At 47.3% G+C, this 24,307-nt stretch overlaps 1 protein-coding gene across 7 annotated transcripts in view; it reads left to right on the top strand.

Moving 5' to 3' along the window:
• Positions 1-24,307, top strand: part of BRD4 (bromodomain containing 4) — a 1,377,132-nt gene that overhangs the window by 249,924 nt on the left and 1,102,901 nt on the right. For all 7 annotated transcript variants that reach the window (XM_078681876.1, XM_078681852.1, XM_078681859.1 and 4 more), the window contains exon 5: positions 13,763-13,840. In XM_078681876.1, coding sequence (XP_078538002.1) covers positions 13,763-13,840 — 78 coding nt within the window. The remainder of the gene's footprint in view (positions 1-13,762; positions 13,841-24,307) is intronic.

The following is a 24,307-nucleotide window of genomic DNA, read 5'->3' as shown; positions in this document are numbered from 1 at the left end:
CTATCGTCCAAGGGAGGAGTCACCTATCTCGTGAATACAAAGACTTCTTCCAAGACGACACCAACATGCAATCATCCCAGCCCATCACCAGGTGGCGATCTAATGCAAAGTGTAGAAATCTGCAGCTCTACATGCCAAGAACAGATGCATACTGGTAAGTAGCATTTTCCTTACAATTACACCGTAGCAAAGTGGTTCTAAGGACTAATCCTAAATTCCTTCCTAAAGTAATTACTCCTTTTCATCTAAACCAATCTGTAGAATTACCAGTGTTTTTTCAAAACACAGACTGTATTAGAGAGAGCTCTACACACACTAGATGTCAAAAGAGCTCTTCTCTATTACATCGATAGGACCAAATCCTTTCGCAAAACAAAGCAACTATTTGTAGCTTTCTCTCCACCACATAAAGGCAACCCCATTTCTTAATCAGGAATTGCTAGGTGGATTGTTAAATGTATACAAATATGCTAACACAACGCAAAACGCACCTTTACAGTACCTCCTAGAGCGCACTCCACATGCAAACTAGGAGCCTCCATGGCTTTCTTAGGGAACATTCGCCTAGAAGACATCTGCAAGGCAGCAATATGATATACAACACACATCTTCACTAAGCACTATTGTGTTGATGTGCAAGCCAAGCAGCAGTAGGCCAAGTTGTCCTCAAAACTCTCTTTCAAACTACTGCAACGGATACAGGTGACAACCGCTAGGGGAGACACTGCTGCACAATCGATGCAAAATGTAGAATCTACAGCTCATATGCCTCGAACGGAAAATGCTACTTACCAGTATGCATCTGTTCTTGGCATGTAGTGCTGCAGATTTCTACACGCCCTCCCGCCTCCCCGGGACCTGTATCTGTTCCAGTATTATTCTAATTGGATATACACGCATGGACATCCCTTCTTTCTTTCTACTAACTCCATCATTTGCCATCATGGCAAAAAACAATCTAAGGATGGAGCCCATGCCCATGCGCACTATCGTCTAAGGGAGGAGTCACCTATCTCGTGACTACAAAGACTTCTTCCAAGACGACACCAACTTGCAATCATCCCAGCCCAACACCAGGTGGCGATCTAATGCAAAGTGTAGAAATCTGCAGCTTGGAGAAAAGGTAGGTACCCCAAAGACAGGCACAGGGGGCTGCAGGGAGCCGGGTGCAGAGGTGTCTTTTGGTGTCAGGAATCTTATCCTCGGCTGGTCGCGGTTGTGGGGTCTCTGGTTCTTGAGGCTGCAGGCGTCGTCTAGTTCGTCGAGAAGGGTCTTTGGGCACTGGACTTCGGGTCCCAGTCGCCGGGGGGACATCCTCGTGGTCTTGGGTCTTGGATCACTCGGGCATGGGCCTGGATCGGCGGGTGCAGAGTGGGCAGGTCTTGAGCTTCCTGGCTGGCACCAGGGGGTGGTTGTTGAAGCAGAGCCTCTGCTTATGGAAGTCCCAGTCTTTAAGAGGGTCAAGGCAGGCAGGTCCTCCGAGTGTGCCAAGGTTGCTGTCCGCAGGAGTCGCCAGGATTAAGCAGGAGCATGTTCCAGGATCGACAGGCCGGTAGGGCTGGGGCCAAGTCAGTGGGTGTCGTCCTGTTGTTAGCAGCTGCATGGCGGGTCTTCTTCTTGATCTTCTTACTTCTTTTCTTATCGGGATCTGAAGAAGGAAGGTTCAGGGAGCCCCTAAATACTGAATTTAGGGGCGTTACAGGTAGGGTAAGGGCAGGGACCAATAGGTCCCTGTCCTGGGGTGGGTACACCCCCTAGCCGGCTCCTCTCCGGTGGGAGGGGGGCAGGAACCTAGCTGGGATTGGGCAGGGCTCCCCATCTTCAAGATGGCCGGAGCCCGGGGTCGTGCTTCACCTCGCCTCCCCCACCTGAGGGGTGGGGTTGGCACAGGCTGGCACCCCCCCCCCCCCTGCCTGACGTAGGGTTTCCCGCCAGTCTTCCCGCCAGAGTGGGGGTCAGAACTGGTGGGGCCCAGTTGCTGAGTACAGCAAATGGTCTGGAGAAGCTCACAGAGGCTGCATTCCTTTGAAGCTCCCCCCTGCCCATCCTGGGGGAGGGGACCTAGCACCTCGCCCAAGATGTGCATTGTTGCAGGCCCAGGAGAGCCAGGGGGCACTCCACCCAGGGGTCCAGCAACATGTCTGCTGTGTGGCAGCCGAGGCAGCTTCTCAGTCCAGACGTGGATTGTAGGTTTAGGTTTCAGGAGGCATCTCCAAGATGCCCTCTGGTGCATTTTACATTAAACCTCACACTGGCATCAGTGCAGGTTTAAGGTACCGAGCAGTTGTATGCCAAACTTCTCAGTCTTCTGTGAAGCCATAATGGTGCTGTGGAGTTCGTAATGACGACCTCCCAGCACCATATACTCTTAAATGGCAGCACTGCACTTACAGTGCCCAGGAATGTCCCTGGGTACTGTGGAGGCACAGGGCTCCTGCACCTGTGCCCACACCACTGGCATAGGGCACCCAGCTAGAGGGGTGACTGATGTATGCCAGGGCAGTGGGGTTTGTGGGCATGGCACATGTGGGCCATGTCGACTCTCTGTTTAGTTCTGTACTTAGACACTCAGCCTGCAAAGGCATTGTGTGGGTGTCACTGTTCAGGGCCCCTAAGGGTGGCACAATAAGTGCTGCAGCCCTTAGGGGTCTTCTCTGGTCACCATGCCCTGAGTACTTAGGGTACCATTCACTAGGGGCTGATAGGTGGCCAGAGATGCCAATTGGGTTTTGGTTCAATACCGCTTTAGGGAAGGAACACAGGCCCTGGGTACCTGGTTGTCAGGAGCCCAGGGCATACTCAGTGAAAGCACATCAGCAGTTCGGGGAAAAAGTGGGGGCATATCAATGCAAGAAAGATGGCACTTTCTCACATATGGGAAATGTAATATCATTTCAAGTAAACATTTCTTACTACTAGTGTAATTGCAATGGGACCCCCACCCCGACGATGGGGAAGATTCAAGCGTGTGAATCTATGAAAGATATCAGTACTGGAGAACCACAGTGTACAGGTAAGTAACTTGTAGAGATGATGGAAAAGATTAAAAAGGTCACTGATACAGCCAATGCTATTGGGGGCTTTCCACATGCATTCTCTCCATGATTTCTTTCGTTGTTCCCATTTCAGAGGGGCTGCCAAAGTTACCTCCCCAAAGCATCAGCCTCCTGCCTAATTTAGCATCATCAGCAGCAACCTACACGTGGCTACTACAAGTGGGTACTCCAGGAGAGCCTATAGAAATCACTCCAAGGGCAGAGGTAGAGGAGGTGCAACTAAGGGAACCACCACCGCTGCTAAACAGTAACTCTCTCCCTTCCTCCTTATCACACTACACTGGTCATGGGAAAGCTCCAGCGATTCCTCCAACAGTGGGAAAGGATCACTTCCGAGCAATGGGTCCTTTCCATCATCAAGCAGGGTTACTGTTTTAGAACTCACTGTGGCCTCACCAAACATACCTCCCTGCAGACACACCCTCTCCCTATAACACCAGATTCTCCATCAGGTGGAGATGCAAGCACTCATCATCAAAGGGGGCAAAGAGCCCATCCCGCCACTTTCAACACCGCAAAAAGGTGAACTCTCTATACTTCCTTATCCCCAAAAGGATTCTGTCAGAGCACTTCCCACCAGGTCATGCAACAAGACTTCATGACCCCTGTCAACCAGGTCCCAGGCCAAATTTGGCCTTAAACATATAGCATAGTACTTTGCATTCAATACATTTTGCAACCTTAAGGCAATTAAGTTCCTTGAGCAAATGAGAGACTGAAACATATTTGGATAAGTGTTAAAGGAGCCTAGCCGCTGCATTCTGAACAATTTGTAAGCAAAGTATGAAGCATGACCAGAGCCTGATGACGGAAAGGAAAAGGCTACTTACCTTTAACTATAGTTTTTCTGCTTTAACTCTGTCTATGTTTCTGCTGTAACTCAGTCATGCGACCCAGCCACCTCAACAATAAAGTTGTATGATTAGACATAAAGGTCTTAACGTAGTACAATTTGCATCCAATCAGTCCTAAAAAATGATTTTTTTTTCTAAAGACGTAGTTTATTGGTTTTCTGCACAAAACATACATAAACAATTGCATAAAATTGCTATATTGACCTCATAGATTCGCTCGGAGATCCTCCCTCCGCTATCCATAACATATTGCGTTGGTCTATCAACCCTTTACAATTGGTGCACCAAATAAACCAAAGCCCTTTTAAAATTAACCCCTCTACTCACTTCCACTAACACTTTTCTTCTTCTCCCTCCCTCCTCCCCATCACTGATGCGTACTACCGTATCTGTTTTCACAATCATGCATTCCCAGCAGCGACTTTGTATTGACCCGTGTGCTGCACCTGTCATGTCTCGGGTTCGTCCTATAATCAGTGATCCATTCTGCTCAGTCGTCTTGTGGCTCATACTCCTGTAATGCCTGCACTTGGGTCTCCCATGCCGTCGCTGCCTCTAACTCTTTTTCATTGTTCCGCCTATGCGCCAGCTGATATCTCAACGCGCTCTCACTGATGGCCCACTTTAGAAACTCACCCCTCCACCTCTTGCTGTTGGGACCCACTGTTGCTTTTCAATGCTTCGTAATTTCACGTTTCGCTAGTATAAGCCCCAGGTCCACAAATTTGCTCGTGGTCTTATTCTTGGATGTGTGGGGTAACCAATGCAAGATGCTAATGGCCATATCAAAAGTCAGTTGCCTCTCTGTTACCTCATTCAGGGTATCTCCCACCTCCTTCCAATACTGTCCCAACACTGGGCAGGACCACAGCATATGGTCTAATTCCACACCAGCCCTCGTGCATCTGGGGCACGCTGCCTCCGTTACCTTAAAGTATTTCTGGATTTTCCCTGGTGTTAAATACGCTCTATGAAGTATATAAAAGTGTACTAGTTGGAACCTAGCGTTCCTCGTGCTCTTCCAGGCTCTTCGCACTATCTGCGCCCAGGCTGTGTCAGGGATATCTTTCCCTATATCCATCTCCCACTTTCCTTTCAGTCGAGTCAGGGGCGCTAATCCTTCAATGAGCATTCTGGAGTACAGACATGTGACTAGTTTGAAAGTCCCAGCTGCCATCATGGCATACTGGCAGGCCATCGATGTCTGAGGTTCCAGCAGGCCTTCTCGCCAGTGCGCCTGTATCGCTCTTGCTAATGCTGCGTGTAGTAAGAAACATCCCCTCGGCAAGTCAAACCTCTCCTGGAGCACCTGGTAGGGAAGCATAGCCCTGTCCTCATACAGGTCCCCCAACATTTGGAGTCCCGCCTCATCCCAAATCTGCAAGTGTGACCAGTCTCCGCCGTGCGGCAGCGCCGTCACCATTCCAAGCGGTATTTCGGGTGCATACGGGTGTAGCACTCCTGCCCTGCGCTGGGAACGGTTCCAACTAAGTCTAAGAGTATTCTCCTCCATTAGAAGACCTCTGAGGTCTAACTTCTGCTGTAACGCTATAAACGAGAGGATATGGCGCTGTATTCCTCTGCCTCTCGTGTGATCCGGGCCTCTGAATTCTCTGGCTATTTCTTGTGTGAAGACCTGCAGTTGGGCTGCCAAATAATAGAACTCAAAGTCTGGGACCGCCAAGCCGCCCTCAGCTTTAGGCCGTATAAGCGTCGCCTGTGCGACTCTTCGTCTGCCCGCACCCTAGAGGAAAGACACTATTAGCGATTTCCAATGTGAAGGTAAACACCCAGGCTATCTGTTATACAGAAACTAGCTATGTACTCAACTGCATAATTCCCAAACAGATTAGAAAATCTAAACCATAACACAGACAATCATAATGATATCAAAAATAGTATTTTTTAATAAAAACAAAGATAGATTTTTACAATACAATTATAATGGATTATTGATAAAAAATGATGTATTTTCTATATTAAGAAAGCATAAATTTTTAAAAACATATTAGAAGGACAGTGATACATGTCCTATCTACTGTTGCTGTGGCTGTTGTATATGAGTCAACGCGTTTCGACACGTCGTGGTGTCTTCCTCAGGACAATTATGGTTTCAGCCAATTTGTCTATAAAGAACAAAATACTATTAGTTCTTATATTTTCTAAAAAACAATGTCACAGTTTACAATTTCATTTTAACCATTCCTAATTGATGATTGACAATAATGAACCTAAAATAATTATTCATTTCATTTATGATGTTTGGTTCATTTCAGTTAGCATGGGAATATCAGATGCAGTTCCTTTTTTAGATTAGAGTACTGTTTAATACATAGCATAGTATACATAGAATACACTATCAATGGAGGTAACATAGAGAGAACAGGCCTAGACAATAGCAATTTGTTTTGATATAATTTGTTTCGTCTACGATGTACATTTGTTTCGCTGTTGATATTCATTAAACATCCTGTTCAGGTTTCATTTAACAACATCGATTTTTTTTATACTATTCAACCTTCTATCACAAGTGGGCAAGAGAGACCCAGAAAAAAGTTAAAGTAAAAAAGGGTAAGTGAGTAAAAGAGAATTTATAACTAAGGAGATAGCAAAGTTTAGTCATTTCTTTCTTCTAGGGGTTTGAGTATTAGTTTTAACCACGCCTACAACTGGTTTACTAACTTCTACTAGCTCATGTTGTTAATGCCGCATTTCTATTCGCAACGATACTTTGTTGCGTTAAGGTTGCTCTATGCCTATTCCTATTTTTAATTGCCAACAATATTAGGCTTCCTATTGCTTTACCTGACAACGATCTCTCTTCAGGGTTTGTCAGTCGATATCTTCAGTTAAAAAACAGAACGATTGAGGCACCGTTATTTTCGTTCCCTAAAATCGGCATGTGAAACCTGCAGGGGAAGTAATTTCATGTTTCTTAATCACAATTCTGTTTATTTCCTTTGCATAATAGAGAACAGCCTATAGTTATCCGCATTATTTCTTGTTGTCGTATTGTGTACCTTAGTATTAAGGATTCACTGCTCCCATCTCAATCAGTCTGTATTCCCACTATACGGTGGTTTTCTTCAGGTAAACGAATTACTCTAAGCTATGGGTAAAACCATAAAAACTACTTGTCATGATGAGACACAGAAGTCTTATAATGATACAAAAATCGGCTTGCAGTGGTATCTTTTCTCACCTCGTGTAGAAAAAGGATCGTTCAAATATGCAGGGTGATAACACATCGGGCAGTGACAGGATGATTTTCAAGCCCGACTACGTGGTGCCTTTAAAAGTTTACAGTTCCCCGCGTAAAACAGCAACTGTTCGGGGAAAATGAAATGCAAGGTATGTTTATCTATTCAAACAGGTATTTTGCAACACGCTTCTGTTTAATTCCCGTAGGATCGGTAAAAACAGCCTGTGTTCCTACCTTCAGAGATCTCTTTTTCGAAAAAAGGACCGTTCGGGGTTTTCACTGTTTGAAGACAACGCTGCCCGAGAGCGGGTCTCCTCGTCTCTTCCCTTCTCACCGCGGGGACCAGCAGTTAGTATTATTGAGCGTTCACTTCTCGCAGGGCTCTTTTAGCAGAGTGCCTGGGGGGTTTTAAGACATTAATTTTATCAGTTTGTGAACTATTCTCGATCTATGACATCAAACTAGTAGGAGCCAAGGGGACCATTTCTTTTCCTGCTTACCTTTTTGGCGCTCTTTCTCCCTCTGGGGATGGTCCAATCAACGGGCGGCTTGTAACGGCGGAAACCGAAGGGATTCATAAGCCGTAATTCTATTGGTATTTATACTATACATTGTTGACCTCATCATCCTCAAGCTACTCCCCTATTTAAAGCTGCAATTACCTTTTTACCTATGTGGGTTGTTTCAGACGTAGAAAAGGAAAAAATAGAGATTCTTTTCGTGTATTCATTCATTTTTCCTCGTGTTTTTTCCTACCCCCCCACACCGTTTGACATCAGTTGGTGCCTAATCTATTTGGGATAGCTACACTAATCCTTTCATACTCAAGAGGTTATGGTCTTTGAAAATTAATTCATTATTATATTGAGATGGAATGACCTCTACGTTAAGATGGAATTACCTCTATATTTTAGTGAATGGCTCCTATACAGTTGTTCGTGGACTTGTTCTTTCATTTGATGACTTGTTAATTTTGTCATATTATAGCATTTGACCACGGGCATTCTAAATTCAGGCCATGTTCATATGTGTCAAGAGTAAAGATCCAATATAGTTCTCGTTTCTTCCTAATTTTTTCCCCTCCTTTGTCATTTGGCAACTGTATTTTCTCCAAAATTCGCCATTTTATTTCTTCAGGAGAATGTCCGAAGTCCAAGAAGTGGCTAACTAAAGGTGCTGTTACTTTTTTCGTTTTTATTGCTGACCGATGTTCGGTCAGCCTGGTCTTTATTGCTCTTCCTGTCTCGCCAACATATCCTAAATGGCAAGGACATGTAATAAGATACACCACATTTTGTGTGTTACATGTCCACAAGTCTTTTGCCTTTATTTCTACTTTGTTCAGGGTCATTATCTCTCCAAGATGGATGTTCTTACAAGACTTGCATGAACCACAACTTGATGTGCCTTTTATTGGGTTGTTATCCAAAAAAGACCTCTGCACAAATGGTGGATTTTCGGGACTTTTACTGAATCTGGATCGGACAATTTGATCCTTCAAGTTCTTATTGCGCCTGTGCGCATACATAGGTTTGGGTATTTTTTGTTGGGTATTATTCAAATTCAGTAGGTGCCAATTAGAATTAATAATCTGCCTAATGGTCCCATCTATGGTAGAGTGTTTCGTTATACAAACCAAGTTAGGGGCATTTTTCATTCGATTTGAATTTAGGAGTGCATCCCTATCATAGAATCTAGCTCTCTTGTAAGCCTCTCTTACTAAGCGGCGTGGGTAGCCTCTCTGTATGAATTTAGTTTTCATGTTTTCTGATTGTAGATCATAGTCTCTTAGCTCGGTACAGTTGCGTCGTACCCTCAAAAATTGGGAGAACGGAATACTGTCTTTTTGACATTTCGGATGGAAGCTCTTGAAGTGTAACATTGTATTCCTAGCGGTAGGTTTGGTGTATAAGTCAACCTTTAGTCTGCCTTCATTATTCTTGATTAAGATATCAAGAAATTCTACCTTATCTTTGTTCGTGTGGGCAGTGAACCTCAGGTTCACATCTGCCTCATTCAGCCACAGAAGGAATTCCTCAAGGGTCTGTTCCCCATTGGTCCACACAAAGAAAATGTCATCTATGTAGCGGTACCAATGGGAAACAGACTCGAAGAAAGGGGCCATTTCATTAAAGATATTTTTTGTTTCGAAAGCAATCATATATATATTAGCTTGTTACTTCACAAAAAACTATTAGCGATTTCAACATTTTAAACGTGGAGCTCGGTATCCACACTGGCAACGTCCTAAAATAGTATAAGAAACGAGGAAGCGCTATCATTTTCAAGAGGGCCACGCGGCCCGTTACTGACAACGGGAGGGTGGACCAAAAGGCCAAGCTGCCCCTCAGCGCTCTCACACCGCGACCCACATTCCCCTCCAGCAGGTCCGCCGCCTTGTGGTATATGTGTACTCCCAGGTACTTCAAGCAGGTGGGTTCCCACTGTACCTCTCGGGCCACGTTGGGTCGGGTCTCCCCCTGCCTTGCCGGAAATAGACACGTCTTAGGCCAGTTTACTCTCAGGCCCGAGACTTCTTCAAAATCCGAGAGCAAGCTTTCAGCTCGCGTCAGTGCTCTGTCAGCATCTTCAAGGAAGAGTAGTAGGTCATCCGCGTATAGCGATATGTACTGTCTACCCCCTCTGCTCTCCAGTCCCCCGTAGTGGCGTCCCGTCCGAATCGTAACCGCGAGGGGCTCTACTGCCAAGGCAAATAGCAACGGGGACAGCGAGCACCCCTGCCTCGTTCCTCGCTCCACCAGGTATTGCGGGGATATCAGCGTGCCTACTCTCACTCTGGCTACCGCCGACGTGTACAAGACCTTAGTCCATTGCAGATAATCTCCTCCCAATTCAAAACGTCCCAGTACGTTGTATAAATATCCCCACTCTAAACTATCAAAAGCTTTCTCGATGTCTATCGACAATACCATTGGTTTAGCCGCCTCTGGGTGGTCTTCCTCCAGTAGGCGCACCAATCGTCTGATGTTCGTGGTCGTGTTCCGCGTTGGTATGAAACCGGCTTGATCTTCGTGGACTAGCATGGTCATATAGTGTAATAGTCGGGTCGCCAGGATGCTGCTCAATATTTTGTAGTCTGTGGTTAACATCGACAATTGCCTATAAGAGGCCGCATCCTTAATCTCCCTCCCTGGTTTCAGCAGGGGTATCACCAGCGCTTCTCGCATAGATTGGGGCAACTGACCCAACTCTTTCGCCTCCTTGTAGACTTCCTGGAGTCTCAGTGCCAAGAAGTCAACATATTTCCCATAGAATTCTATGGGTAATCCATCTAATCCCGGGGTTTTGTTGCGGGCCATGCGTTTTATGGCGCCTCGGATTTCCCCCACCTCTGTGTCTTTACCTAGCTGGTCCGCCTGTTCCTGATCTAGCTCTGGTAGGTGCAGGTCCTACAGGAAGGCGTCAATGGCAGGGTCTTCGACCCCTAGCTTGCTTTTATAGAGTGCCCCATAGTAGCGTGTAAAACACTGCAGTATTTCTTTTTGGGTATGGACCACCCCTTCTCCCTCCGTTTCTAGGGCTAGGATGGGGGAGCTCCTTTTTGTGGGGTTGCCAACCAGGCCAGCAGAGTCCCCGCCTGATCACCCTCCGCATGGGCCCTCATCGTATACGCCTTATGGTCAAAACAACGTAAACGCTCCATTGTTGCCGCCATCGCCTCCTTCGCTGCGCTAAGTGCTCCCTGTAGCTCAGGGTGACCAGGCCTTGACATTTCTGCTTCGCGTAGTGTACCTTCAGCTTTGACTAGATCGCTTAATAATACTTTCCGTACTCCCACATGCTTCCCTATGCAGAGCTCCCGGCCAACTACCTTGAAGGCATCCCATTCCGTCGCCCTCGTTGCAGTCGTACGAGCATTTTCTACAAAATAATGAGCAATACCCTCCTCCAACGCAGTGTGGAAGAGCGGGTCATCCAACGTTTCAGGGCGCAATCTCCAAGTTGGGACGCACAAGGCCTCAGTCATCCATCGCATGGTGACTAGCAATGGGTTATGATCAGATATCGTTCTGGTCAGATATTCAGTCCGTACAATAGTCGGCATCACTGAGGGGGAGCATAGCACCGCGTCCAATCTTACGTGTAGTTCATGCATGCCAGAGAAGTGGGAGTAGTCTTGGTCCCTTGGGTGTTGCGTGCACCAGGCGTCCACTAAACCCCAACGTGTCTGCCAGTCCAGCCTACCTTTGGTCAGGCGATGGATCGGGAGCCAGCCAGGGGGGGATGCGATCTATCTAGGGAGATATTCTTAACGGAATTGAAATCTCCACCCATCACCAGAGGACTCGCGAGGTAGTGTGCCAGAGACCTAGATACCCTCGTCAAAAAGCTCAACTGATCAACATTAGGTGCATACACACTACAAAAGGCAATGTCCCTGCCTCGCAGCTTCCCAGTGATGGCCACAAATCTGCCCTCAGGGTCTACCGTCTGACCAGTCAGCTGAAAAGGGACTCCCGCTCTAACCCAGATCAATGCCCCCCTAGCAAATGCAGAGTATGTAGTGTTGTATACCTGGCCTCGCCACCTGCGCTGCAGCGCTATCCCTTCGGCCTTTGTTAAGTGAGTTTCATGCAGTAGTGCAATGTGTACTCCCCTGCGAAGGACATAGGCGTGATTCTTATGCCGTCTTGTCATAGTATGAAGACCTCTCACATTCCAGGTTATACATCTCAAGTTAGCTCCATCACCCATTCTCCCATAGCTTCCTGCGCAATCGAAATCCTACTTCTTATACTGCATCGGTGAATATTTTTCCCCAACATCCCCTTGAACAGCCCAACCCCTCCCTCCCCCCCAAGAACAGGACCTAGAAACTCCCATCTAGTTCCCGTCCAAACCATGATAGCTACTAAACAACTGCTAAGCCTGACAGCAGGGGCTGCGGGCATGCCTTAAGGGCAATGAGGGGGGACTGGAGACCAACTGGCAGCCGCCCTACTCCTCCAGATCGCATTGTGCAATTGAGCCCTCTATAAATGGGCCCCACGGATATCCCCCTCCCGCACAACAATACAGAGCCAAAATCCCTCCAATAATGCGCCCCTGAGAGTTCGCTTTAGTCCTATGTTCACAATCAGGCTATCTCCTCAGGCTTGTTTGCCCTTCGTCGAGCAACCCACTAGCTGTCCCTCCCCCCGCCCACCTCAAACCTGTGGCCGCGAGTCCAGCAAGGCCATTACCGCCCGTCACGATCAGTCCCGCAACTGCCTCAGCCTTCGTCCAGCATACCGTCTGCCGTTGCGGGCGTGACCTCCGGCAGGCGTGCATTGTCCGCTTCTGACTGTTGAGCGTCTGACCCATCCTTATCTTTGTCGGAGTCTGTTCTTTCGGGGGATCGTCATCCCTGCGAGCCCGACAGCGATGTCACCGCTTCCAGGGCATCTCGTCGTTCTGCCTCTGCTTCCCGCGGGAGCGGTCTCTTCAGGCTCCGCTGCCGGCGTTGTTGCCTCCTAGGCTTCCTCTGTTACAAAAGACCCGCGGGACTCCGTGTCCTCTGTTCCCTGCCATCTTTCCCTGCTCGGTATAATTCCAGCCAGGCGCATCCGCGGCTCCAAGCCACGCCCCTCATCAGTCCTAAAAAATAAGTCACTTTTGGAAGGGGGGGTGGCAGGTTGTTATCCAAAGCTGGTGACTATGCACTGAAGCAAAATGGATCAGCAGTCACTAAGGACAATTCCAGACCCAACCAGTGGATGGCAGAATAAAGCACAAAGTGATTCACAAAATTTTCAAGCTTCAAAAATATTGTTTCAGGGAAGTAAACTTTTCCTTCTCCTTCAGGGGAATCTAAATCATAGGCCTCATTCTCCGGTGGAAATATCAGGCACTGATTGCTTCTTTCGCAGGATCTTAAGTCTCCAAACTACTTCTCAATGCTTAAGATTTGGTTGGAGATTCCAGTGAAGGACAGCTAGAATTACAGGTAATTTTGTTTTCCTTATCCTCCCCCTTCACACATGGACAAATCAGAATTATGTGGTTAAACTGCACGGTGGAAATAACACCCCTATCTACAATTTATAATGCAGTATAACTGCCTTGGGCCTGTATTGGAACCTGTAATTTTTTCTTCATTTGACATACGCTGCATGACATTCCTATAGCAATTGCGTACAAAACGAGAAGGGTCGTCATATCATGATTCAAAGACTGAATGAGAAACACAAGCTTAGTTGAGACTTTGCGCAATGGCACTACTGTGATGATTGAACAGTGAAAACTAGAAAAAAGCAATCACAAGTCTGTAACAGATGTTTTCCAGCTTGATTCGGTTTTCCAGCTTGATTCCGTTAGAAAATTAATATGGCCATTTCTCTGCATGTTCGGTTGCTAACAATGACTTTGTGACTAACACAGCAGGTGTGCATTTATGTACTTTTACTATTCATTGCTCTAAAAATGTTTTTGAAAGAACATAAACCTGTTCTGAACACCAATTGTTTGGGATAAGATAAGAACCTTCTTCAGTTGAGAATAGGTCTGCCTTTAGAAATTAAGTTACATCAGCTTAAGGCCATTGATTCAGGCACTACTTTTATGCTTCAGCTTTTGTGCATGCTGGGTGTACTTTTCTGTGTGCACTCAAGAAATTCGTGGAGTTAACATATACCATGTTTTCTTTCAAGGTGATGCACCACCAATGAAGACACGTGTACCTTCGAGCTCTCAGGTGGAGAAGGCGAACATGAAAAATGCTGTCACTGGTACGTTGATTTAAGTACTTTAACTGCCCAGACAGCAGTTTCTGGAAACAAAATGTCAAAAGGAAAAGGATGTTATTCATGTAAAAGTGTGAAATAATTATTTTGCTGCCTTTGGTGTGGCGAGCCTACACTATCTTTCAAGAGTGGTCAGCAAACCACAGATTTAGACTAACTGCTGCCTTTAGCTGGAACCATGATCTCTTGTGTGCCTTCCCAAGTCATTTTTATTAGTAAATCCACTCCTTGGATGAACACACAAACTACACCATTTTAATGTGTATGCCCATTATCATCCTTCTCCCTTATCACTACTTTGCCAGTGTGCAGCTTTAGGAATAACATTTTAGTGTCTGTTTTCCAAATTACAAATATAATTAGTTGAGATAATGCCTTACTCTCTATTTGTGGTGGTGTGGGTGAGCAGTAAGGCTTCATCAGAGGGTAATGTTCAGCATTTATTGTACTCACTCAGGCATGAAATGATTTCACACACTCAGAGACTGAACTCAGACCAATTTGTTTGTATAAAAATATTATTTAGTTGTATTTGAATTTCTAGAACCAAACCAGGCCCGGTACAGGTAACAACACCTTGCAATAGTGATGCAGTTAAATACAGTTTGAATGCAGCTGAGTGCAATTGGATTGGTTACAGGTAAGTAGGATGTTTGTAAAACAATTAAAAATACTTTTCAGTTACTTTTTAGATTACTTTCTAAGTAACTTTTTGTACTCGGTGTGAAATGCCTACATACCACACTGGGACATTTCCTAGAGAGAAGGTAAGTAAATCAATGTTTGTACACTTAGTGTCTTAGGGTTTCTTACAAATCAACTCCACACTTAGATTTTTCACAGAAGAGCAGTCAATGCAGTCCAATGGAAGAAAACAGTCTTATCGATTTATCGGTAAGTACTTAGTTATCGGTTTATCAGTAAGTACTTAGGGTTTGGAGTAGGTATTCTGGGGTTCGAACAAGGATTGCCCAGGGTCGAGGATGCACTCTCAAAGAACTCTCAGCGGCACTAGGGCAGCTGGGTGCAGAGTGCTGAGGCCCAATGTTCTCTGTTGTGTGGATAGGGAGCCTCTGGTTTGTGGCTGCTCACGAGAAGGCCGCAAGGTTGTGGGAGCAAAGCTCCTGATGTTAGGCTCAGGGCAAAGGGGGAGCCTATTTAGCACACAAGGCGCCCCCACATAGGCGCAGGGGCGACCGGGTGCTGTTTTGACGTCAGGTGCCCTGTTGATTTCAATGGTGATTCTCTGGTTGCAACAAACTCTGCAGGTCTGGGGGCGGAGATCTTCTGGAGACGACCACCGGTTGGAGAGGTACGTTGGGATGCTGAGACACAGTCAGTTGGGCCACCCAAGGCTGTGGGACTTCTGGTGCTGGGGTGTCTTTTGATGTCTGGTTTCTCTTACAGGCTCCGGTCACAGTCGGGGTGGTTCCTCCAGAAAGGTGCTGTAGGCATTGGTTGGAGACTTTAGGCAGGTCAGGGATCACCAGACCCCAGGTCAGGATCGCCGGGGAGACCTTCTTGTGGTGTTGGGCCACACTAGCTCAGACTGCGAGGGTTGGGCGCAGAGTGTTGTAGACTTGCGGATTTAGCCAGACCCAAAGTTTGTCGGTGAGCAAATCTGGTGCTCACTGGAGACAAAGTCTGGTGTGGGAAGGCAGGGCAGCTACTCCCGGTTCCTGGGGGCTACTGGCTGCAGAACACATCGGGATTTAGCTGTAGTTGATCGAGGTCGGTAGGGCTGGGGCCAAGTAAGTTGGAGTCCTCCTCTTCTTCTTCAGCACTGCTCTTCGGCTGGACTCCGCGAATACGCACCACTCTGCACCTGCCGTCCACGGCCCGAGCTCGAGTGGGCAAACTCCACAAGGAGGTCCCCCTGGCGATTCTGACACAAGATCTGGCGACCCCTGACCTTCCTCAAGCCTCCAGCCAATGCCTGCAGCCTAAATCCGGAAGTTCCCTCCCCCAACTGCGACCAGGAGCTGGTAAGAGGATCTGACCCTAAAAGGCACCCCTGCACCTGACGCCCCACCGCTGTTGGTGGCCAAACCGACGGTGCCTAGTCAACCCCCTACTTTCCAACTTACCTCTCAAAGTGGTGGTCGCACCCAGATGACCCTTGTCCCCGAGCAGGCAGTGCCTTTTCAAACCGAAGGTTCCTCATTGCAAACAGGGCACCAAACTTCGAAACAGCACCCTGCACCCGGCCGCCCTGATGCCGTTGAGGGTGCACCTTTCGCGCTATTTTGTTTCCCCATTTGCCCTGAGCTAAAGTGTAGGAGCTTTGCTCCCACAACCAAGTGACATGCTCTTCAGCAGCCACCACCCAAAGGCCCCCTATCCCCCCATTGGATAACATTGGGCCTCAGCACCCAGCCACCCGAGTGCCACTGAGGGTGTAGCAAGAGTGTACCCCTGACCCTGGGGGGCCCCTGAGTCTACCCCAGAAACTCAACTCCCACTACTAAATACTTATCTTAAAATCGATAACCCTATTTTCCTCCATAGGATAAAATGTACTGTTTTCTTCGAAAAGTTTTAAAGTGTGTAGTTTGAAAACCTAAAGAAATTCTTTAAAATTGTACTAAAACGATTTTACTTACCTGTTTGCAGGAAATGTCCCAGAGTAGTATCCAGGTATACTACTCTGAGTAAGAAAAGAAATCTAAAAAGTAACTTGCTTGGTATATTACTGTAAAACCCATTCAAGTATTTGTACTATATTTACAAAGCATTGCGTTTCTCTGAAACAATACTGTAAGTCAAAGCAAAGTGCATATACAATTACAATTCATACTGTATTACTGCTGTACATTTACTGCGAAGTACTCATCACTTACATGTGCCAGGCTTGTTTGGTTCTTAGAAATAAAATAACTAAAAGAATATTTTTATACAAAAACAATTGGTCTGAAGTTCTGTCTTTGAGTGTGCCACTTCATTTCCTGACTGAGTGGGTACAACACATGCTTAACACTGTCCTCTGATCCTGTCTTACTGCTCGACCACACTGCCTCAAATAGAGAGTAAGGTTCTATCTACTTTTACCTCTGCCTACCTTTTGGGTTCCACTGGACTCTGTGCACTCTATACCTCACTTTGGTTTAGTATGTACAGAGCCAGCTTCCTACACACAAGGACTGCATGTATTGCCTCCACCCCAACAATGAGGTAAAACAGTGCAAAATGTGTTCCACCTTCTCCTAAAAGACTCTACAGGATAGAGAGGGGAGGCTGTTTTTGTGGCTCCAGTCCATAAAGCAACAAATGTCAACTGATGAGGAGGGGGATGGTTCTTCTTGGCCTCACAAGAGAGACAGATACCCAGAGGATACCTCTGGAGAGGGCAGGAAATATCTTCAACCCTCCCAGGAAAGTAAAAGCTCTAAAAAGGAGAAACCCCGTAAGGTCTCCTCCCTACCGCCACCTTCCGTTAAAGAAAAAACGTCCTTGAGCCTCTTCCTCAGATTCTGAGGCAAAGAGAAAAAAATTGAAGTCATCGTTGTCGACAACTCTACACTCGTCGACGACTACAAGTACTACTGTCATTGTCAGCGCCTCCGACGGTAGGAATGAAGACGGAAGCCGCCTTTGGTCCCATACCATCGACGAGACTCTCCTTATCTCTGCGCACATCGATGGTGAGCATTCCGCCGAAGACGTCATCGTCTGTTAATCTCATCTATGAAGACCCTGTCAACGCCAGATCTGCCATCAACAACAAATTCCTGTATCAATGATTACTCCAGTATTGGAGCTTTCATAGATTCACATGCCTGAATCATTTCCCCGTCGTCGAGACGGGAATCTCCGGTACATGAAAAAGCAATGGTTGGCAGTATAGCTAACTGAAAAAAGGTCTAGGCCCATTTCCCTTTTGCAACCCATAACCTTTGTTATGTAAAAAAGGACCAAACTTTTCTCTTAGCCAATCAGAGCCACTCACCCTCTAGAACCCTCATGAGAGAACCTTTTGCCCCTCAGATTTTCTACAGGCAGGTTGTGCTAGGGAGTCTTCTTTGAGCTCTGCTCAAACTCTGGATTTCCAACTGGATAAAGCTTCATTGTCAGTCTATTTCTTCTGGATTTAAGACGTTGTAATCTATTTCTCATCTACATCCTTGAAAATGGCTGGAAAGGAGAAAAAAGGTCTTTTTAGAGCCTGTGCCACCTGCTCTAAAAAGAGACTCTACGCCGATGACCCACATGAAGACTGTATATACTGTCTTTACCCGGACCACCAAGCAAAGGATTACAAGGTATGTCGCACTTTCTCAAGTAAGACCCTTCGAGAACGTGAAGGACGACTTTTAATTTGGCTTCAGAAGATCAAGGCCAGAAAGGAGGTGGTTTCTAGTGATGGTGACCAGGAATCCTCCTCTTCATCCAGGAGATCTCAAAAAAGATCAAGATCTCCTCAGGCTCATTCCCCCGGGGACCGTCCTGAGAAGGCCCTAAAAAAGACCACCCAAGGGTCTTCAGGGCGTAGTCCTTCGAAATCTCCTCAGAAAAAGCCAAAGGAGAGCAAAGGACTCGCTGTGTAAGAAAAAGAATCCAAAAGAGCCTCTGCTGAGCCTTCAAAGACACCACCGTTGGCTCCTGCATCATTCAAGAAGCCATCCTCTACTATTCCTGAGGAGAAGGTGAAAAAAATCGACATCGTCGACGGGACCGTTGACGAGACAGTCGACGAAGAAATCATCGTCTACGGCGACGACCAAGGTACGAGAGCTACCATTAATTGTATTGGAGCCAGCGTCGACGAGAGCGTTGCCAGCGGGAGCGTTGCCAACGGGAGCGTTGCCGACGGAGGCGTCGACGACTGACATAGTCGATGACGGTGAGAATGACGACAGGATCGTCATCGACTGTGATGACAATGAGGTAGTCGACTGGAACGTCGACGACGATTACAATGTCTTCGGCGAGGAATGCATCTACTGCACTGACAACAGCTTCGTTGACGGTGGTATCGACAACGATCTCGTCGACGGGCTCGTCGACGAGACAAACTCCGGAAAAGAGCAAGAAGATGATCACGCCAGCAGTAACTTCCCCAAGCAAAATTACTCCATTGGTCCCGTCGCACCTTTTGGAGGATGAAGAGTCAGATGATGAGGAGGATGATGGACCCTTTGGGTATGCCACAAGCCCATCTGAGCTCCATGTAAAATGTCAGGAAGATAATGATGAAGAAGGGTATGCAGAGTATCACATCATCTCATACCACCGCTACCAGCAAGAGCCTCAGGAAGAGATGGTAGCAATGCCATCATCCATGTTGATGGATTTGCAATCCATTTTGGCGGATTATAAAAGGAGGTTTCCTCCATCAGGGGTTCCTCAGGACGTTCCACCTTCACGTCCTCGTTCAATTCCGTCCACTCCAGTCCGCAGTAGGGAAAGCCTGCTGGACACTGCTCTGGTGACACCTCGGGTCCAACAGCAAGAGGATCCTGTGATTACAGATGATGACGACCGCGAAGAAGGGGAGCTAACGGAGTCCCACTGAGAATGGAATGATTACCTGATTCCATCTCCACCATCACCCACCCAAGTACCGGCAGATTCTCCACCAGTTGGATATTGGTGGATTCCACAACTTTATCGAGAGAACGGCAAAAAGATTTCAGCTGACAATGAAAACAACTCAAGAAGAATGTTTTCTGTATGACTTTAAAGAGCCTTAAAAAATCAATCCGGTCTATACCAATTACTGAACACATATGGAAAGTAGGATTACAGGTCATGACAACTCCAGCAACGGTCACACCGGTACTGGCGAGGCTGGACAAAAAGTATAAGGACCCCCCGGCGTGTTTACTGGGCCATCCTAAACCGGACTCAATCATCTCACAGGCAGTGCAACAAAAGTCAAAAGGCACCTCTTTCAGCACCTCCGGACAGGGAGGGACGGCGTTTAGATAATGCAGGAAAACGATTCTCCTCCATGTCAGCGCTCCTGGTCAGAGCTGGTAATGCCCTTGCCATCCTGGGCAGATATGAAAGACAAATGTGGTGCTATATTGCACCCTATTGTGATCTTCTCCCGGAAGACGCTAAACAAGAGGCGAAGAAAGTTCTGCAGGAAGGGGTGTGAACTTCGGCTTAAGTTATTGATTGCGCTATGGACATAGGTACCACGGCCAACAGTTTTGAGGGCCACTTCCTTTAGGCCAGAGGTCCAAAATAAAATTCTGGACCTACCCTTTGATGGGGAGGATCTTTTTGGGCGCCTGGTGGATGAGACCCTTCAAAGTATTAAAAAAGAGACGGATACAGCGAAATCCTTAGGTGCGTTACGGTACCGGAAGGTGCCTTTTCGAGGCGCCCGTGGAAGAGGACATCCCTCGTATAGAGGTAGCTACCAGCAGGGAAGATACACATCCTACTCTTCCTCTTCGCAGCCCTATCGGCAGCAATATGGACAGAAAGATTCTGGGGGCTACTCTAAGTCCACTCTCAGAGGATGAGGAGGTCGTTCTGGAAAAGATCATAATAAGACAATGACAACCTGCGGATTACAGGTCCTTTTTCTCCTATCCTGTCATATGTTCCCCTGGGTGGAAGAGTGACTTATTATTTACAAGAGTGGCAGAAGATAACATCGGACATATGGGTCCTCCACATAATACAATTCGGACATACATTGGAATTCCTCCTATTCCCTCCTCCCACGCCACCTACATATCAAGAAGCAAAACACCTGTCTCAGATGCGTCGGGAGATTTGGGCAATGCTCCGAAAGGTAGCAATAGAACCGGTGCCGCACTCCCAAAGAGGACGAGGATTTTATTCCCGCTTCTTCTTGATCAGGAAAGATACTCTCAGGTGGCGTCCAATCTTGGATCTAAGGTCCCTAAATACCTACCTCACGACAGTCATTCAGAATGGTGATCCTGCAAGATATTCTGCTGCTCTTAAACCCAGGAGATCAGATGACCTCCCTAGATTTACAGGATGCATATTTTCATATCCCCATCTATCCGTCCCACAAAAAGTTCCTTTGTTTTACAGAGGCCAGAGACCATTACCAATTCAAGGTGCTACCATTCGGCCTAAAGTCTGCACCGAGAATATTTACAAAATGTCTGGCGCCAGTAGCGGCCTATCTAAGATGACAAAAACACCAAATATTTCCATACCTGGACGACTGGTTGGTAAAGGCACCATCGCAGGAGGCAGCTCACGCTTCAACTTCGGCGTGCATGGAGTTGTTTGCGGATCTGGGCCTGACCTTAAATGTGGAAAAATCATCTCTACAGCCATCCAGGACGATCAAATTCCTAGGTGCAATACTGGATACATCACAAAACAAGGCATTCCCATCCATAGAGAGACAATTGGGACACGTATCTTGTTGTATTTCTATCTAGGACCCTAATCAATATTCCTAATTATTCCCTTGTATGGCTATAATAAATAATATCCTTATAAAGGCATAAGAATCATATCCATATTTAGTAATAGCCCATGCAGTCCAAATACGGCAAGGCTACTCCCCTAGACTCCTAGACAGTACAACGCGTTCTTTAAACAAAACAAACCTCCAGCAACCTGGGAATTACCCTTGCTTTTATTTTGATTTGTCCAAGAACTCCTGTGAGCACTGAAAGAACGGCCAGTTCTCAGTGACATCTTTATTGACGTCTTATGTCCAACCTTACGTCAAACCCGGCACCTTTCAGGTATAAATCTACCAACGTTGCCTTAAGCAAGCACACGGTGGTTTGGAGCAGAGCGGCTATCTACTTGCCCAAGAGCCCAGCTGATGCGAGAGCCCACGGACGCCGCCCCTCCCTTTTGACGCACTGAGAAAGACGCTGTCTCTTTCTCCTGCCGAGAAAATCCAGGTCCGGTGTTTTCAGCCGCCCTTGTGGGTTGCTGGGATATCGAGTCCTGAGAGAGAGATACCAGACATCCTGCTTTCTATTACCCATGTACGGAGCTGACTAAACCCTTAAAGAGAATTCTTGACTCAGATTCTTGGCAAAACCAACTTAACTTAAACTGCTACTTACTCCTTCCCACGTATTAGGTCAGGTACACCGGGGTAGGCGTATTTAGAAGCACCAGTTGAGTACGTTAGTCAATGTATTTATGTATGTATATATTTTATCTATTTTAAAGTATCATATGGCTAAGAAACCATATCAATGCTTTTACAGTATTATTTTATAATACTCCTTTTACTGTACGCACTTTACTTTACTATAAGTATTGCAATTGTGGCAATTCATGTTCGAGGCATGTGGGCTGCTAAATTCATATCTAATGCATAGATCGCCGCCTAGTGTTGGGTCCGGATGATTGCACATTGTTGTCCTGGAAGAGTCTTCGAAGTATCACGAGATAGGTGGCTCCTCCCCTGGACTACAGTGCGCATCGGCATCGGCTCCATCCCCAGATTGTTTTTTTCCGCCATTGGGTTCGGATGTGGTTCTCGACGTCTCCGTGTCGGAACCGATAAACTTTGTTCTTAAGGCCAAAAGGCCTTCGTTACCAGCGTCGGTATTGTTTGCGCACGGTCTCGAGCGTCGTCCGACTCTCTGAGCCGGAAATCTACGGAGTATAGTTACTCTTCGCACTTCGAGGCCCTCTCGTCGCAGCAAGACACGACGACCTTAACATGGAGCGGAGCCCGTTTAAGTTCTGCCCCGTCTGTGGATCCAAATATCCACACATCGATGTGCATCCGGTCTGTAATAAATGCCTGTCACCGGACCACAACGAAGACGACTGCATGGCCTGCTCAAAATTCAGGTCGAAGAAGACGCTCAAGCATCGGCGCGCGGCGCGCCTCGAGGCCCAGCGAGCGACACCGGCACCCGACAACATATTCGACGACCCTGCGGAGGAAGGCGGTAGCCATCACCTCCAAATTTCGCCACCGTCGACGGAGGTCCAGTCCGATCCCGAGGAACAGGTCGAAGGACAGGACCAGGACATTGAATACGTCGAGGAGGTAGGGGACGACGAAGAAGTTTTTGGGGCCGCGGAAGATAGCTCAGAGGAAGAGCTATGCCCCGACGTCTATATTACACAGGCTCAGGTCACGGGATCGCCACTCGGCATTACCCACGACCCTGCACCGATATCCCCGGCCCCGCATTCTAGCCCGGCCACGGACACTCAAGCGGAGCCGCCATCCAACGTATCGAAACCGAAACCGAAAACTTCGGTTTCTACAACACCCAAGATGGCCGACGTCCAGGCAAACTCGAAACCGAAACCAGCGGATTCGACAACACCTAAAATGGCCGACGTCCAGCAGAAAACAAAACTGAAACTAACGGACTCGACAACATCTAAGATGGCCGACGTCCCACAAAAAATATCAAAGCCTGCTCCTTCATCGACTCCGTCCACCTCCGGTCCACAGAAGTCGAAGAAGGTTATCGAGCCAACAGCGCCGCAGAAGGTGCACAAGGACTCCTCCTCCAAGAAGGCCGTCCGTCAAGAGTCGGCCTCTGTTGCTCCGGCACGGACGTCGAAGTCTGTTCACACGCCTTCAGACGCTCCTACGGCGCCGTCAACTAAACGCCCCGTCGAACATAAATCGACTACAGGCCACGACCCGAAGGCCGCAGCCACTACGCATCGGCACAAAGATGTCGGAAATGCAGCATCGGCATCGGCGCCAAAGCCTACAACGGAGCCGCGCCACGTTGCAGCTGAAGAATCGTCGACGCAAATACCGTCGACACCGAGGGACTCCGACGCCACCGGACACCGAACGTCGGCTTCGGCACCCTCCGCCTCCTTCACTAAACAAGTCACCGACTCCCTGAAAAGGATTCGAGACAAGACTTTGTCGGCGGCTCCGAAAGAGGTTGACACTCCTCAAAAGTCATCAACCAAGCTTATTTACACTCTTCCACCAAAGGTGCCACCAAAGGCATTTGCACCTAAATCGGTGCCAAAGACTTCGGCTCCTTCGACGCTTCAAGCCTCGGAACAAGACTCTGAGCATTACATCAATGCCCAAACAGGGAAACTGACCCTTTACAAAAGGAAGATCACTTCCCAACCACTGGAATCCTATGTTATTCCACTGAAGAAAAAGAAGCCAGCACAGGACATTCCTGCCCTTATTGAGCCTATCCTACCACCACCCAGAAGAAGTCCATCACCTTCCCCAAACCAATCAGGGGGAGAGGATGATGAGGAAGACGACCAATACAATTTCCCAGTGGACAATGACCCTGATGTTCAGCAGGACACATATGACGACACTGGGGACCAAGGTAGCCAGCAGGTGGTACAAGATCCACAAGGTTTTGGGCCACGTACATCTCCAACGGAGGATTCTGCAGCATTTAATGCTTTAATCGAACGGGCAGCAGGAAATCATAATGTGGACATGCATGCTGACCCGGTGGAGGAAGATTTCCTGTTTGACACTTTCTCTGTCTCAGAAAGAACAGTAAAAATTCTTCCTATGCTCAAAGG

The sequence above is a fragment of the Lissotriton helveticus genome, chromosome 1_1 (assembly GCF_964261635.1).
Source record: "Lissotriton helveticus chromosome 1_1, aLisHel1.1, whole genome shotgun sequence".
Taxonomy (NCBI): Eukaryota; Metazoa; Chordata; class Amphibia; order Caudata; family Salamandridae; genus Lissotriton; species Lissotriton helveticus.
This window is presented reverse-complemented; position numbering and strand designations above follow the sequence as displayed.